This window comes from Camelus ferus, chromosome 1, assembly GCF_009834535.1.
Source record: "Camelus ferus isolate YT-003-E chromosome 1, BCGSAC_Cfer_1.0, whole genome shotgun sequence".
Taxonomy (NCBI): Eukaryota; Metazoa; Chordata; class Mammalia; order Artiodactyla; family Camelidae; genus Camelus; species Camelus ferus.
Window position 1 is genome coordinate 61,020,011 of NC_045696.1, and position 16,912 is coordinate 61,036,922.

At 37.4% G+C, this 16,912-nt stretch overlaps 1 protein-coding gene across 11 annotated transcripts in view; it reads left to right on the plus strand.

Annotated features, from left to right (window-relative positions):
* RUBCN (rubicon autophagy regulator) overlaps positions 1–16,912 on the plus strand; it is a 71,909-nt gene that overhangs the window by 8,500 nt on the left and 46,497 nt on the right. For 6 of the 11 annotated variants that reach the window (XM_032480887.1, XM_014560042.2, XM_032480904.1 and 3 more), the window contains exons 2-6: positions 3,661–3,814; positions 13,090–13,176; positions 14,798–14,957; positions 15,602–15,708; positions 16,753–16,909. In XM_032480887.1, the coding sequence (XP_032336778.1) occupies positions 3,661–3,814; positions 13,090–13,176; positions 14,798–14,957; positions 15,602–15,708; positions 16,753–16,909 (665 nt within the window). The remainder of the gene's footprint in view (positions 1–3,660; positions 3,815–13,089; positions 13,177–14,797; positions 14,958–15,601; positions 15,709–16,752; positions 16,910–16,912) is intronic. The other 5 variants (XM_014560043.2, XM_014560046.2, XM_014560048.2 and 2 more) reach the window with 1 other exon arrangement.

Sequence of the window (16,912 nt, forward strand, 5' to 3'; positions counted from 1 at the left end):
GAGCCTTGGGGTTGGAAGATACACCAGTATATATTTCTTGCATTGAATTTCATTTTACAATTGCATAGTACTTATTATTACTTACTATTTATTTCACTAATTGTTGGTGATTAGTTATATGTTAATTATATGGTATAACATTTTAAAAAATAACATTTGCTTACTCTTTTAACCTGAGTGTCACTTCTAGTTATAATTTGGCAAGCTTAAGACTGAGTTGGCATTTAGGAAAACTGTTTTTACTTGGGTATCCTTATTTGAGTTGCTTAAGCAATTCCTGTTCCTCTTCAAAGGAGGAAGGTAGTCAAAATCCTCCCAAAAGAAAATAGGTAGGACTTTATTCTGAGATTGGCTTTGCTGTTTGTTGAGAAAAATAATTCGAGTAGAGATGGATTATGCTACCTCTTGCCACTCAGGCTCATCTTCCTTGACATAGGGTGAGATGCTTAGAAAGACTTGCCTTTAATTTATGGTGGTTAAAGAAGAGCACTCTGTGTACTCACAGAAGTGGCTCTACAAAGGGCTGCTTTGAGCCTAATACACTTCAAAGTCCTTGCCTGTGCCCGGATGAAGGTTACATGTGAATGCAGGATGATACCATCCAAATAATTACTTCCCAACAGGTTTAGCCTAGGAAAGACTGATCTTACGTACTAAAAATCTGGTTAAAGAGGGAGGGCTATTTTATTTCTCATGGTGATCTGTTTATTTCCATTTACAATTCACATATGAATGAATTAATCCAACCACTGTGTGGGCTTCTGTTGAACTTAATATTTCAACTCTCTGGAAATGATAACAATACCATTAGGATAAAGGATCCTAGAAAGGTAGACACTAAACAGACTAGCTATGTAAATCAAATTTTTTTAAAAATTTACATTTCTTCTACATGAACATACACCAAATGTAGATGATTTGGCACATCTTAGAGTAAGAGCCACACTCTTTTGTAGTTTTAGTATCTCAGAGACACTTTATTTGGGGGAAGGAAAGTTCTTTAGTTTTATCTAGAAGTTAATAGCAGATCTGAATGCTCACGGTTTCTAGGATTTCAGTGTTCTTTGTATAGTTTTGGAAACAAAGCCTTAGGATGATAGGGTACTTGGTGTCTACTTTCAGGATTTATCATGACAGTTACACTTGTAAGATCAATACAGAATGAATCAGAACACAGATGTGCAGAGTCACTTGAGGAACCAGTCTGGCTCTCAGGCCTGCAAGAGTTGATTGTAACCTGTTGGAATATAAAACTGTGTCAGTCAGGCCACATTAGCCCTGAGGAAGCGTAGGAGATGGAGAATCCACTGAAGCAAAAGTTGGCAGTCAGTTGGCCTCTATGATGACAATCTCTCACAGTACAACAATAAATGGCACACCTCAGTGCTGTGTGCATCTTAGTTATCTTGAAATGTCTCTCAGGACTGGTTTAGAAATAGAACAGGCAAATGGCCAACAGATAAAGGAAAAGGTGCTCCACATGACCAGTCATCAGGGAAATGCAAATCAGAATCACAATGAGATGTCACACAATTGGAGATGAGTTTGACATCTATCAGAAGGGCTGGCATCAAAAAAGCAAGAGATAACGAGTGTTGGCAAGGATATAGAGAGAAAGGGACCCTTGTGCACTGTTGCTGGGATTGTAAATTGGGGCAGCCACTGTGGAAAACAGTATGGAGATTCCTCAAGATATTAAAAATAGAATTACCATATGGTCCACAAGTCTCCTTTTGGGTATATATCCAAAGGAAACAGAATCATTATCTCAGAAAGATATCTGCACCCCCATGTTCACTGCAGTATTATTTAAAATAGCCAAGACATGGAAACAACCTAAGTGTCCACTGACAGCTGAATGGTTAAAGAAAATGTCACACCACACATATATACACACAGAGGAATATTATTCATCCATAAAGAAGGAAATCTTGCTATTTGCAACATGGATAGACCTTGAGGGCATTATGCTAAATGAAATAAGTCAGAGAAAGACAAATACTGTATTATCTTATTTACATGTGGAATCCAAAAAACCTAAACTCATAGAAACAGAGAACAGATTGGGGTTTGCCAGAGGGAGGGGTTGGGAGGTGGGGGAAATGGTGAAGCGGGTGCAAAGGTATAGACTTCCAGTTATAAGATAAATAAGTTTTGGGGATGCAGTGTACAGCATGATGTCTATAGTTAACTGTGCTGTATTCTATATTTGAAAGTTGCAAGAGAGTAGATCTTAAAAGTTCTCATCACTGTATGAGGTGACAGATATGAATTAAACTTACTGTGGTAATCATTTCACAATATATACATAGATCATTATGTTGTACACCTTAAACTAATATAGTGTTATGTGTCAATTATATCTCAATAAAACTGGGGGGATAAAAGAAAGAACAGGGGTGTCTGGTGACTCAAATGTTTAATGACGTAAGGTTAAAAAAGCCTAGTGTCTCCCAGTTTGAATAATTTCCTGGTCTCAAGGCCTTCAGAGAAGAAGACCAGAGTGAGATACATCTGGCTTTCCCTTTTTAGATGATACTCCTGTACCAGACCTAGCTTCATTTGTTTTATTTTATTTGTCTGCCTTTCTTTACTCTACTCATCCACTTTTTCAGAATGGCTCAGAAAGTGCACAAAATGTGCAAGAGGTTCGTTTTGAGTGCTGATAGAATTAGAAAGATTTCCAATTCAAGACCCTCCTACCTATATGTGCATTTAAATGATATTAAAATAATTACGGGGAAAGTTCCTCGAAGAAATTATAACCATTCTATGACTGTCCTTGAAGAGGAAAAGAGTAGTATGCTAATGAGAAATGAAAGGGCTAGGTCAAGTGTGCAACAAAACAATTGGAGATGAGTTTGACACCTCATCTCCTCATGTTTTCCTTCCCCAGGTTGAGTCGGTGCATTCAATTCTTTTCACTCATTTGCAGCTGGTTTTGAGTTTTTATTGGGTCAGAAGCTCTGTTGAGAAAATGCTGGGATTTAAGAAGAATCTTAAAGATCATCTAGGGCAGCCATTTTCAAACTTTTCCACTAAAGTGTTACGGATGGTCCAGGAGAAAAAATCAGTATTTGATTGATTTGGGGACATGTCCCAAGTGACTCAGTGCAAACTTAAGACATTTTGGTCTCAATTTTAATTTAAAATATCATGGGGGAAAATCATGGGCAATAGTATTCTTACCCATAATATTTATGTACAGATATATGTACTTAGTACTGGAAATATAGTTAATAAAAAGTTGTTTTTTGGCTTTTTTGTTTGGCAAAAGATTTCTGCTTTTGAGCACATGCCCTCATTCCCTTTATGTATTGCCCATGTAATGTCATTGTCCAGAAGTGGATCTTAATTGGTCACACTCCTAGAAACACAGGGTTATAGGCTACTTATGTGAGGATGGAATGGTAGTAGATGAAGATCACCTTACAAAGCACAATATGTCATGTAAATATGAGGATTTAAAAAAAAAAAATCTTAGTGTTCTTTACAACTTCAGTCCTCTCAGAATTGGGTCTTACACCCAAGTAAAAAATTAATGGAGGAGAGAATGCTAGGATGTAGGGCAGGAGGTTTCTTGTCTTAGACTTTCCTTGACATGGTCAGGATCAGGTACAAAAAATTAACTAACCATTGGTATAACTGATGTCTTTGCAGGAGGGAGCACTGGCAGTTGCTGGGTAATTTGAAGACTACTGTGGAGGGTTTAGTATCAGCCAACAGTCCCAATGTCTGGTCCAAGTATGGTGGCCTGGAGCGGCTTTGCAGGGACATGCAGAGCATCCTCTATCATGGGCTTATCCATGACCAGGTATGTGGACACTTTCTTTTCTTCTTTCTTGCCAGGTTGGCTGAATCACTTACTAGAAAGAAACAGTTGCATTAAGTTGTTGGCAGGGGGAAGATGAAGGCAACTAGTCTGTGAGCCCTTGAAAGCAGGACTGTGATACGATGGTGATGAGGAGGAGAAGGATGATGATGAATCATTGAGATACTCCTCTTAAGAGTGTCCTAGGATGTATCTGAGAAATATTTACAGGTATTATCATTTTTAGGATATCCTATGAGCATCATTTTACAGATAACTGGTTGATGCTTATGAATGGTAGTTTTAGTTATAGCTTACATTATTTTCTGTATAAACTTTATTGATGTTGAGTTTCTTTTCCTTAACACCCTCAAACACTCTAATACGCTTTGAGTATTAAAAATGAGGGGAATCTAATAATACTCAATGGCTTCTGCTTTACCTTTGGCAATTACTCTATTTGCAGTTTTAAATAAGGTTTGGTTCTGGATAAAATTGTCAAGTGGGTCATTGGGTCTGATCCTCCTAGTTAAAAAAAAACAAACCTCACAAATACATGCATAATTTGTGTTCCAAATACTCATGCTCTTCCCATGTCAGGGCCTAGTATTCTTCTCTGAAACTCTTTCTTCTGAGCCAGGCTTGTCTTTGTTTTTTTATCAGAATTTATTTTTAATTAGCACCACACTGGAAAATATCTAATCAAATGATTGATATTAAGATATTCATAGTTGATAGAATTTAATGTGCTATCCTCCCTTCTAAAAATAAGTGTATATTACCTCTGAACAAACTCTTTAACCCAGGTTTCTTGTTGGTATTTTCAGCATTCAGTGGAAAAGTTGGCTTAGGTTAGATTTTCTTTATTCAGAGTAAGTTCTGAAAATGAGAGACCCTCTTTCTTAAAGAGTTTTGAAGATATGGGGAAAATTTTTAGCCTTTAAAAAGCTGACTTCTCAATGGTCATCATAATTAAAACATCATTCCAGGAAGTTGGAGGCAACATTGTGGGGGTAACAGAAGTCTTTGGAATCAGACAGAATGCAGATTGAAATTGCTCAGGTCTTTGGTGGGGGGAAATGACATCGTAGTTATAATTATGGAGTTTTGAGTCCGACTGCTCTTGTTTTAATCTCAGCTTCGCCACTGTATGGTATTGGGTGAGTTACATAACTCTATGCTTCTGTTTCCTCATTTGTAAAATGAAGAGATGACTCTACCTCATAGGGTTGTTGTGAGAATTCAATGAGGCAATACCTGAAGATGTCTTAGAAAACATAAAAAGTTGTCTTTTGGTCTTAATTATTAGGTGATATTAACTTTTTTGAGCCTTTTCTTATCTGTAAAAATGATGATAATATTATTTATATCATAATGTTTGATAGATTAAATGAAACAGCATAAAAATTTGCCTAGCACAGTTCATGGTACATAAGAAGTAATTAATAATAAATGTTCCTTTCATTTTTTTAAGTTCAAGTTACATGTAGTCCTATGAAAAAAATTACGACCATTGAAATTTACAAAATAAATAAGTTAACCCATTGAAACCTGATTCCTGCCCTTACCCCTGATGTTCTTGCTACTGAAGTCTAAGTAAGTCCATGTTACCAAATCCAGTGAACTTTACTCCTTTGAACACTGTCTTATGTTCTCCACTGTTGACTATCATCAGACTTTGACTTGTGTGGCATTATTATCTTCCGATGTCATAGAGATCTTCTTCCACCTCTGTGACCACCTTCTTAGTTTCTTCCCTGGAATCTCTTCCTCTTAGATTTTAGTTCTTAATGGGTTTCAGTCCTGTGTCCTTATCTCTTTGTACATTTTCCTGAAACAATCTCATTCATTTGCATTGTTTTAACTGTCACTTGTAGACTAACAACCCCCAGCTCAGACATCTCTGCTGATCCACATGACTAGCTCTCTGCTATACATTATTATCTGGGTGTCTGTCCTACAGGCCAAGCACAACATGACCCAAAACAAACTTACTTTCTCTCAAGGTTGCGCTTCCTCCTGATGTTTTCAATACTAATCTGTGGCATTGCTAGCTACTTAGTCTCCCAAGCCAGAAATGGGAGTCACATCAACATGTTTTACAAAAAAGCCATACAGGTTTCCCAGACTGATGACCTAGATAGCTGCCAGATTAGAGGCACTGACATTTAGTGGTTAAAGTGCTTGCATCTTGATAACAAAAAAGTTCTTTTCTTGGTTCTGTTACTAATTGTGCATTGTCATCTGGAGTAATCACTTCACTATGTTACAAGGCAGTTTTACCATCTGTGCCGAAAAGAGAAAATGTGTCATGATGAAATAGTAAAGTCAGTGAAATTCCCAAATGAGAGATGCTTGGTAAATGCAAAACAGTCTTATTGTTATTAGTAATAATATCTTCGAAAGCTCCTAGTCATCAGAATGAAAATATTAAAGTGTATGGTCACCTGTGAAACAGCAATACTGTTAGTAAGTGAAAGCAGAGCAAACCAGGCAAATCTGTCACACACACACACACATTTAGCAACAAGAGGCTCCAGTGGGAAGAATCAAAAACGAAAGTTGCATACCAGTTTCACACTGCTGCTGTGTTCTGCCTTGTATAGACCTAAAAATTAAAGCCTATGTTAAGGATTGTTTTCCCTTTCATTTCCTCCCTAAAGATTAAGGCTTTCAAAGGCTTCTGGCTGCTGTGTCATCAGGAAGCTATTCTGGGTGTTGTGCCCTTGGAGGGGGAAGGGATACAATGATTCATGCTGGTCATATCTCTTCTGTGCTTTCATTAGGGATGTGTCATGGAATGTGCAGTGTATTTTTGTAAATCACTCAGGGCCTTAGGAAAGCTATAGCATCATGGTCATATTCTTAGAGAGACCTCATTTTCCTTGGCAGTCTGGCTTTAGTCGGGGCTACCTTTTAGTCTTTCCATAAGGCAGGGCATATTTGATAACCCCTTTTCTGTTGCTTAGAAATGTGGAGACACTCAATCCCTGAGATTTCTCAGCTGAATAGGAGAAGTGCAAAGATCCTCTCCTTCCTTCACCACTTAGACGACACCTGTACGTGGCAGTACAGATGGCCCAGTTTAAAAAGTAACAATAAAAGCAAAAAAGACTATTTTTCTTTTCTGAATGTGTGAGTAATATACATATTTTTATTTGCTGAAAATTTAGAAAATACCAAAAAGAATTTAGAAGAAAGTAAGTTATTACCCATAGTCTCAACATCAAGTAATAATAATCACTAACATTTTGGTAGATTTTCTTAATTTTTTACACATTTACATGTTTTTTTTTTTAAGATTAAGATTGTTGTAATTGACTGTACTTCAATTAAAAAAATAAATTTAAAAAATATTACGATTGTACTGTATATTATCACTCTGTAACTTGCTTTAAAATATTTAATTTTTAAAATAGAGATTTACATGTTTAAAAAAACGAAAAGTATAAAACCATATATATGCAGTGAACCATCTTGTTTCCTTCAAGTTGCATAGGTAAGCACTGTTTTCCAGTTTCCTTCCAGAGAATTTTTATACAGTTATAAAAGCAAGTATTAATAATTTTTGCTATGCCTTTTGATTTGTCATATAAATAAAAGCAGACTATAATCACTATTCTACACCTGGCCTTTTTTCACTTGATTTATCTTGTAATTTATTCCAACTCATTACATAAAGAGCTTCTTCATTCTTCTTACAGCTGTCATTTTGATAATATTCCATTCTCTGTACTTACCATAATTTACTTAGTCAGTCCCCTGGTAATGAACATTTACATTGCTTCCAATCATTTGCTATTAGTAACAATGCTACAGTGAATAACCTTGTGTGTAGGTCATTTTGCCATTTACCATAGAATATTCCTAGAAGTAGAATTCTTAGGCTAAAGGGCATATATATTTCAGTTTTGATAGCTATGACTAAATTGCCCTCCACCAAGTTATGTCGGTTTACACCCTCACCAGCATTGTATAAGAGTATCTGATTCTCCATACCGTTGACAATATAGTGTGCAATTAAACTTTAAACCATCGCCAATACGGTAGGTGAAAAGTTACATTTCTCTTCTCTGAAAGATTGTTTATAAGAGCCATTAAATTATTTTTTTTGTGAATTTTTCCCTGTATTTCCCCCATTTTCCTTAGAGTATTAGTCTTCTACAGATTTTTTGTATCTTTTTACTTTTTAAGGAAACTATTTATTTGTCTCTAATGTGTATTGCAAATATTTTTTCCTGTTTGTCTTTTGACATTTCTTGTGATGGCTTTTACTATGCAGAAATATCTGTTTTTAGTAAGTCAAATTAATCAGTTCTCCTAGGGCTTCTGGGTTCTGTATAATGTTCTGAAGGGGCATTCTAACTCTACAATTATTAAAAATGTTTCTCCATGGTTTCTTCTATTACTTTGGTAGCTTAATTTTTACATTTAAACCATGCTATCTGTGATTTTTTTTGAATATACTTAATTCCCTTGGCACATGGATCTATTTCTGGATTTCTCTTATGGTCTGTTCTCTCTTTGTGTGCCATCACCACTCAATTTTAATTATGGTAGCTTTTCATTATGGTAGAAGTAGTCCCTCACTCACAGAGCATCATTTGTTGTTGATTTTTTCCCCCAATATTCACACATTTGTCTTATATTTACTTGTTAACTACCACATCATTTTTTGATGAGAATAGGAAAAGCGCTCTTATACATCACGACCTGCATCATTAGCTGATTGATTAAGTGAGGGGAATTAAACATTTGTAAGATACATCACTCAAACATTTTATTTTAATTTAAAACATCTAATTTTACACTTAATCAACAGTCTTTGGATATGGAGCCAAACCTTTTCTGTGAGTATAGATCCACTGATGGAATTCCACATCATCTTTCTTGTATATATTGCACCAATAATTTATCATATAGGACTTCCAGTTTCAGTTTCTTTATGATGGACTAGCAACTTAAAGATCCTGTAATATGAATATAAAATCTATATTTTAAGCGTTTTTTTTCCACTAACTTTGAAAGTTGTCTTGACCTTACGTAATTTGACATCAAGTTTTTGTTGAGGTTATTGATGGACATAAGTTTTCAGCTTCTTGGGAGGAAGGTATAGCTCAAGTGGTAGAGTGCATGCTTAGCATGCACAAGGTCCTGGGTTCAATCCCCAGTACCTCCTCCAAAAAATAAATAACTAAACCTAATTACCTTCCCTCCAAAAAAAATTTTTTTTTCAACTTCTTTGGGTAAATACGAAGGATTGAGATTGCTGGATTATATGGTAAGAGTGTGTTTAGTTTGAAAGAAGCTGCCAAACTGTCTTCCATAGTGGCCATACCATTTAACACTGCTACCAGCAATAAGTGAGAATTCCTTTTGCTACACATTCTTACCAGCATTTGATATAGGCAGTGTTCTAGATTTGGGTCATTTGTTTTTTTTTCTTTTCCCTTTGGGCTATTCTAAGAGGTATGTTTGTGTGTGTGTGTGTGTGTATGTGTCTGTGTCTGTGTCTGTGTCTGTGTGTGTGTTTAAGTGAAAGCAAGTTTATTTAGAGAGATACACACTCCACAGGCAGAGTGGGGTCCGTCTCACTCAGAAGGGAGAGTGGCTTAGGAGATACACATTCCATAGGCAGAATGTGGGCCATCTCAGAAGGCAAGAGAGAGTGACACCTATTGTGTTGTTTTAATTTACATTTACCTGATGACATGATGTGGTGCATCTTTTCACATGCTTATTTGTCATCTGTATATCTTCTTTGGTGAGGTATCTGGTAAGGTCTTTGGCCTGTTTTTTAAATCAAATTGTTTTCTTATTTGCCGAGTTTTAAGACTCCTTTGTATACTTTGGATAACAATCCTTTACCAGTTTTGTCTTATGCAGCTATTTTCTTCCAGTCTGGAGCTTGTCTTCTCATTCTCTTGACATTGTCTGTCACAGAACAGTTTTAAATTTTAAAGAAGTCCAGCTTATCAGTTCTTTCTTTCACGGATCATGCCTTTGGTCTTGTATCTAAAAAGTCACGTCATACCCAATATAGATTTTCTCTTACATTATTTTCTAGGAGATTTAATAGTTTTCCATTTTCCATTTAGATCTGTGATTCATTTTGAGTTAGTTTTTGTGAAGGGTTCCAGGTCTGTGTCTAGATTCATGTTTTTACATGTAGTTGTCCAATATTTCAGCACCATTTGTTGAAAAGACCGTCTTTGTTCCATTGTATTGCTTTTGCTCCCTTGTCACAGATCAGTTGGCTGTATTTATGATGGCCTTTTTAGGGGCTCTCTATTCTGTTTCACTGATCTATCTGTTTGTTCTTTTGCCAGTACCACACTGTCTTGATTATTGTAGCTTTATAGTAAGTCTTGAAGTCAGATAGTGTCAGTCCTTCTTGAAGAAAAACATTGTTCTTCTCCTTCAACATTGATTGGCTATTCTGAGCCTTTTCCTTGTCTATATAAACTTCAGAATCAGTTTGTCAGTATCTACAAAATAACTTGCTGGGATTTTTAATCAGATTGCATTGAATCTATAGATAAACTGGGAAAGAACTGACATTCTTCACAATACTGAGTCTTCATATCCGTGAACATGGATTATCTCAGCAATTTAGTTCTTTGATAGTTCATCAAAGTTTTATAGTTTTCCTTGTGAGATCTTATATATGTTAGATTTATAACTAAGTATTTAATTTTTGGGGGTGCTAATGTATATGATATTATTGTGTTTTTAATTTCAAATTCTACTTGTTCATAGCTGGTATATAGGAAAGCAGTTGACTTTTATATATTAACCATATATCCTGTGACTTCACTGTAAAAACACTTAATAGTCCCAGGAATTTTTTTGTTGATTCTTTGAATTTTCTACATAGACAGTCATGTCATCTGTGAACAAAGACAGTTTTATTTCTTCCTTCCCAATCTGTATGTCTTTTATTTCCTTTTTTTGTCTTACTGCATTACTGGCAAGGTACTTCCTACTTCAGGGACAAAGCCTCAACAGAACTGATCCAGAAAAAGTGTTCTTGTTGTGCAGGACTTCTTGTTGTACAACCCGAAGACTGGCAGCTGGTGTTTATCCTTTCCCTTCAAGGCTCAGAGGTTAGCAGCTTTATAGATAAGGGTAATCCTGATCATAAACCCAATTTTAGAGTTAGCCTATCCCTTCCTGCCTTGTATCCTGGTGCTCGTTTCTCTTCCTTACTAGTAAGTGTCCTTTGTGATATTTTTTTTTCAGAATAGGATACTTTCATCTGCATTAAAAACCTGTTCAGGCAGATATCCTTTCTCAATTATTTTCTTAATGGCATCTGGGAACTCATCAGCTGCCTCTTAGTTGGCAGAAGCTGCTTCTCCAAACCTCTTTCTAAGATTATCTAACCATCCTTTGCTGGCATTAAACTCTCCAGCTTTAGCTCCTCCACCTTCTTTTAGCATTAAGTTGTCATATAATAACTTTGCTTTTTCTCAAATAACATTAGAGTCTATAGGTATGCCTTTCCTATAGCAATCCTGTACCCACATAAAAGCTGCATTTTCAATATGAGATAAAAAGGTATTTCTCAAAAAGGACAGAATTTTTGTGCCTGCTGGCATAGCTGCAGTCACAACTTCATGAATTTCCTCTCTTTTTTAAACAATGAATGGCCCTTATTCTGGATTCATGTATCTTGAAATGGCAGGAACTAAGCTGCAGGCCTCAATCTATCAAGCAGTTCAACTTTTTTTTGTAATGTCATGACTTTGCTTCTTGGGAGCACATCCAGCATCACTAGTGGCACTTTGTATGAGTCCCCTGGTGTTATTCAAGGGTTTTGGTATTGCACTAAACACAAAAAATACACGAGAATTGAGACAGATCACTTTTTAAAAAATAATTGAATTATAGTCAATTACAATGTGTCAATTTCTGGTGTGCAGCATAATGTCCCAGTCATATATATGTGTGTATATATACACACACACACGTATTCGTTTTCATATTCTTTTTCCTTAAAGGTTATTACAAGATACTGAATATAGTTCCTTGTGCTATACAGAAAAATTTTGTTTTTTATCTACTTTTATATATAGTAATTAACTTTTGCAAATCTCAAACTCTCAAATTTATCCCTTCCCACCTCCTTTCCCCTGGTAACCATAAAATTGTCTACTATGTCTGTGAGTCTTTTTCTGTTTTGTAGATAAGTACAATAGTGTCCTCTTTTTTTTTTTTTTTTTTTTTTGGTTCCACATATGAGTGATATCATATAATATTTTTCTTTCTCTTTCTGGCTTACTTCACTTAGAATGACAGTCTCCAGGTGCATCCATGTTGCTGCAAATGGCATTATTTTATTCTTTTTTTTATCACTGAGTAGTATTCTATTGTATAAATATACCACAACTTCTTTATCCAGTCATCTGTCAGTGGCGATTTAGGTTGCTTCCATGTCTTGGCTATTGTGTATAGTGCTGCTATGAACATTGGGTGCATGTAGAGACAGATAATTTTTTACTGCAATATGCAATTTACTGGAGAGAAACTGCTCACATGGAGATGATTAGTGTCACATGGTGTTTTAAGTGGACACTTGCAACGCTTGAGCTCACAATAATAACAACAGGAGGTGAGTATGAAATTATTACAGTGGTACAATGTGTACTACAGTTAATTTTATGCAGTTATGATTTAATACTGCATCTTTATACTTGTTTACATTACTCTTGACTGAAAATGGCACCATTTATGATTTATAAGTGTTTGTGTGTGTAAGTTTTGATAAAATAACTTTTAAAAATAGGTTTGTATATATTTTATGGCAGTAAATGATAAACTAGGCTAATATAAACATGTATTTTATGCACTCATGACATACTTAACTTTTCCTAATTTTTTCAATATTTCTAGGCTATGCAGTTCATCTGCGAGTTATTTTCAAACTGTTGCAAATCTCCAAAATAGTTTTCAATATATTTATTGAAAAAATCCACATATAAGAGTTCAAACCTGTGTTGTTCAGGAATCAACTATGTAACCTTCTGTATCATATGCATGTAGTACCTGCTCAAAAGAACGATCAAAATAACTTTTAACAGTTATCCATTAAAAGAGTGAATGTATGTATTCAGTGTATACAAATACATTTGTATGTATTCCTGTGATTGCTACTAAGAACCTTTGTTGAGGCATGGGAAGGCTATGCTTTTCTTTTTCCTCTCTTTGAAAGTCAGCAGTAGAACTAGATGTGGTCCAAAACGGTAATGATTTATTTACCTTATGTGTTCCCATAGCAGATGTGTTGCCGCCAGACTGATTACTGGCAATTTGTGAAGGACATCCGTTGGCTCAGTCCCCACTCAGCCCTTCATGTGGAGAAGGTAAATGACGGTGGCCATAGGCTTCGTTTTTTGATGAAGAGTCTCCTAGGCTAGAAGGATGGTGTATGTCAAGTTTCCTATTAACTGAGAAGAGAAAATTACGTCTGGATAATAGACAGATAGGACTTATTTGGGGGGAGGATGATTTGCTTTAAAAAAATAAACCTTACAGGGGGTAGGGTATAGCTCAAGTGGCAGAGCGCATGCTTAGCAGGCACAAGGTCCTGGGTTCAATCCCCAGTACCTCCTCTAAAAAAAACTAATAAATAAACCTAATTACCACCTCCCCCAAAAATAAACCTTTCAAACCCATTGCTCTAAGCCACTTTCCATCCTCTGGGGAAGGCATGAAAAAGTTTTGTTCTTTTCGAAAGATTTGCAAATATGGGACCAGAGTGAAGTTTTTCAAAATCCAGGGCAAATGGCAAGAAGTGTCCTGAATGATTGGGGGAAGTAGGACTGATAGGCTGACAACTATTTAAGAAGAAGAGGATTCACCAAATAGGAAGAAAAGTGAGGCTTCCAGAGGCCAGTGTGAAATGGAGCCAAACATGTTCCTTACAACTTTAGATACTGTTATAGCACTCTACTCTCCTGTCCTCTCAGCTCAGCGTATCACCCCCGATTTCCAACCAGGAAAACAGAGCTCAAGGAGGTTAGGAGACTTGGCTGGAGTTACACAGCTAGTTCCAGATTAATCACCACCAAATTATCTGCTTATTTAATTCTTTATTTTCTAATATATTCAAAATTAGAATAATGTAATAAACCCCCAAATATCCATAACCCATCTTCTATAATTATTGATTCATGGCCAGTCTTATTTCATGTAAATTCTACCCACTGCCAGATTCATTACTGAGATGATATCAGGAAAAATATTGTTTTTAAATGATCTGGGAACCAAATCAGAAGGTGTCACTCTGGCCTTGTGATTTTTCTTACGTAGATTTTTTTTGTCTTTATCACTTTATTTTTCCCACCAACCCCCATCCTCTAACTTTCTTTTCTAGAATATTTCACTCTAGTCATTTCCTCTTAGAAGCTGCCTGAAATTGCCATCCATACATTTTGCACTAATCCTGGACTATGAGACCTGGCTTTTAGAAATAGCCAATAGAAGGAAGTGTCAAAAAGAGAATGTTGTGACTAGAGGCAACAAGAGGCTCTCAGATGGTTTCTCTTTGGTGAAGAATCTTTAGTGGCATTTTTCCTAGATTTTTTTCCCCCATATTTTTCTTGCAATCTTTTCTGGAGTACCTGCTATTGAAGACTCTGCGGGAAGCCAAGAGGTCAAGTTCATTCTTCCTCTAAATACCCCAGAATAGATGCCTGTTTGGAGTTAGAACATGAAGAGATGGATGTAGCAGCTTTGCCCTCAGCAGGAGCTGCATATCAGGTTCTAACTGCTCAGTCCCTTTCCAATGGCCCAGTCCAGCAGTGGAGCCATCAATCCCTTCATTCTCTCTCCTCCCTCTATAACCTCCAGATGCTACCTGGAGGGAAAATACCTCTGAGTGCCTCCTCTTACCTGTCTCAGTTTAGTTCTCAGGTCCTTAGGCCCCAATCTTGCTGGATTTACCAGGATCTGTGTTTTAACTCATGCCTCTTTGCCCCCCAGTTCATCAACTTGCATGAGAACGGCCAGAGCAGCACCGATGGCGTGAGTGAGCGAGCCGTGGCAGAGCTGTGGCTGCAGCATAGCTTGCAGTGCCACTGCCTCTCAGCCCAGCTCCGACCTCTGCTGGGGGACAGACAGTATATCAGAAAATTCTACACAGGTAGGTGGAGGTCGCTTAGCCAGGCTTGTTGCATGTACTTTCTCATTCTCTCCCACTTTATTTACTCTTGCTTTACAGACACACTCTTACCCCAGGGTCTCTTACTTATACTTGATGCCATAGAGATTCTGATCAGAAACATGTGTCCAGTCTTCTCTCTAACCTATGTAAAGCACCATCAAACTTTATGCTAAGGTACTTCCCTACTCCCATACACACAAATAAATAAAAATAACTGCTATTTACGTAGAGTTTCCTGTGTTCCAGTCACTGTTATAAATTTTTTTTATACATATACACTTAACAGCAGCCCTGAGAGTAGGGTATTAATATCCTTGTTTTCCAGTCAGGGATGCAGAGCTCAAGGAGGTGACTTGGCCAAAGTTACCCAGAGGCAGAATTCAAATCTGGGTCTTTCTGATTTTGAGGCCTCTGGTCATGGCCTCTCCACTATACCACTCATTACTTAGCCTCTTCTGTATTTTATTTGTCCCTACTTCCCCTTCTGTCCACAGTGGTATGATTATCCTCAAGTCATTTTTACCTTTTCCCTCTCTCTTTCCCTGAGCTTCTCCCAGAGCCATGCAGGGAGGCTAGAATTCTCCCTCTTAGGCTCCATCACTGTGGGAGTTTTCTCTCCCCAGATACTGCTTTCCTGCTAAGCGATGCCCACGTCACGGCCATGCTCCAGTGCCTAGAAGCAGTGGAACAGAACAACCCTCGCCTCCTGGCTCAGATCGATGTATCTATGGTAAAAGGGGCAAAGAATTATCTGTGTCTGTGTGCTGACCTCCTAGACCTCGCCATGATGTAACCCTCGGTAGCAGACTGCTTCACTTAGACAACTGTGAACTGAATGACTTTCATTAAAAAAAAGAAAAACTTAGAAAAAAGGAGGTATTTAACTTACCATTAAATACCTATTAAAGTAAAAAGTCCATTTGTAAGTAAACTTATGTCTGTCTGAGGAAGGAGGTGTCTATTTTTTTTAATCCATCCTTCTTAGTTTGAGTAAGCATCTCCTTAGGGGCGGGCTTGACAAAGAGCTGGGGAGAAGAGGGGTGATTTTGAATCAGGCTGGCTATAGATAGAGCATCAGACCTAGTGTGGCCTAATGTTATGCAGCATCATTTTTGTCCTCAAAATATAAAGAAAATTTTGTTGTTTATGTTGCTTATTGCTACCTCTCCAATTCATTCATCCCATCACTAATATCAGTGCCTCAGCTAGAATGGAATCACAGTCTCTATTTCTTTTGTGGAGCAATCGCCAGTGTCTCCTGGTTTTTAAATTTTGATTCTTGCTTACCACCTAATTGAATACTTTCTATGTGCCAGTCGTGGTGCCATGCTCAATACATGCATCATCTCATTTAATCTGCATGACTCTACAAAGTAGGCATTAATCTTATTTTATAAAGGAGGCCACAGAGGGCCAGGGTAGATAAGTCACTTGCCTACAGTTTGGACCAAATGGCTTGGATAAGCAATAGGGCCTGGATTTAAGCCCCAGTGTATCCAACTTCTAACTCCCTGTGCATAGTCTTAAGCACTTTGCTGTACCGCCTCCATGATCAAGCACCCCTGGTGTGACCACCTAGGACTCCAGTGGCAGAAGCTGCGGTATATGGCAGGACGTTGCATGCTGTGATAGAGGGTAGCTATGCTGTATCCACAGGCTTTGGCGGCAGTTCAAGCCTGCTGCCAAAGGCCAGTTTCTACCAGCATTTCTGTTATGCTAAGTGCTTCTCCTCTGAGGGCCTCTATCCTTGACTCTGACATGTGTTTTTTTGTAGTTTGCTAGAAAGCAAGAGAGCCCGCTGCTGGTGAGCAAGAGCCAGAGCCTGACAGCTCTGCCTGGTTCCACGTATACCTCTTCAACCAGCTACGCTCAACATTCCTACTTTGGGTCCTTCTCCAGCCTCCACCAGTCCATGCCCAACCACGGCTCAGGTA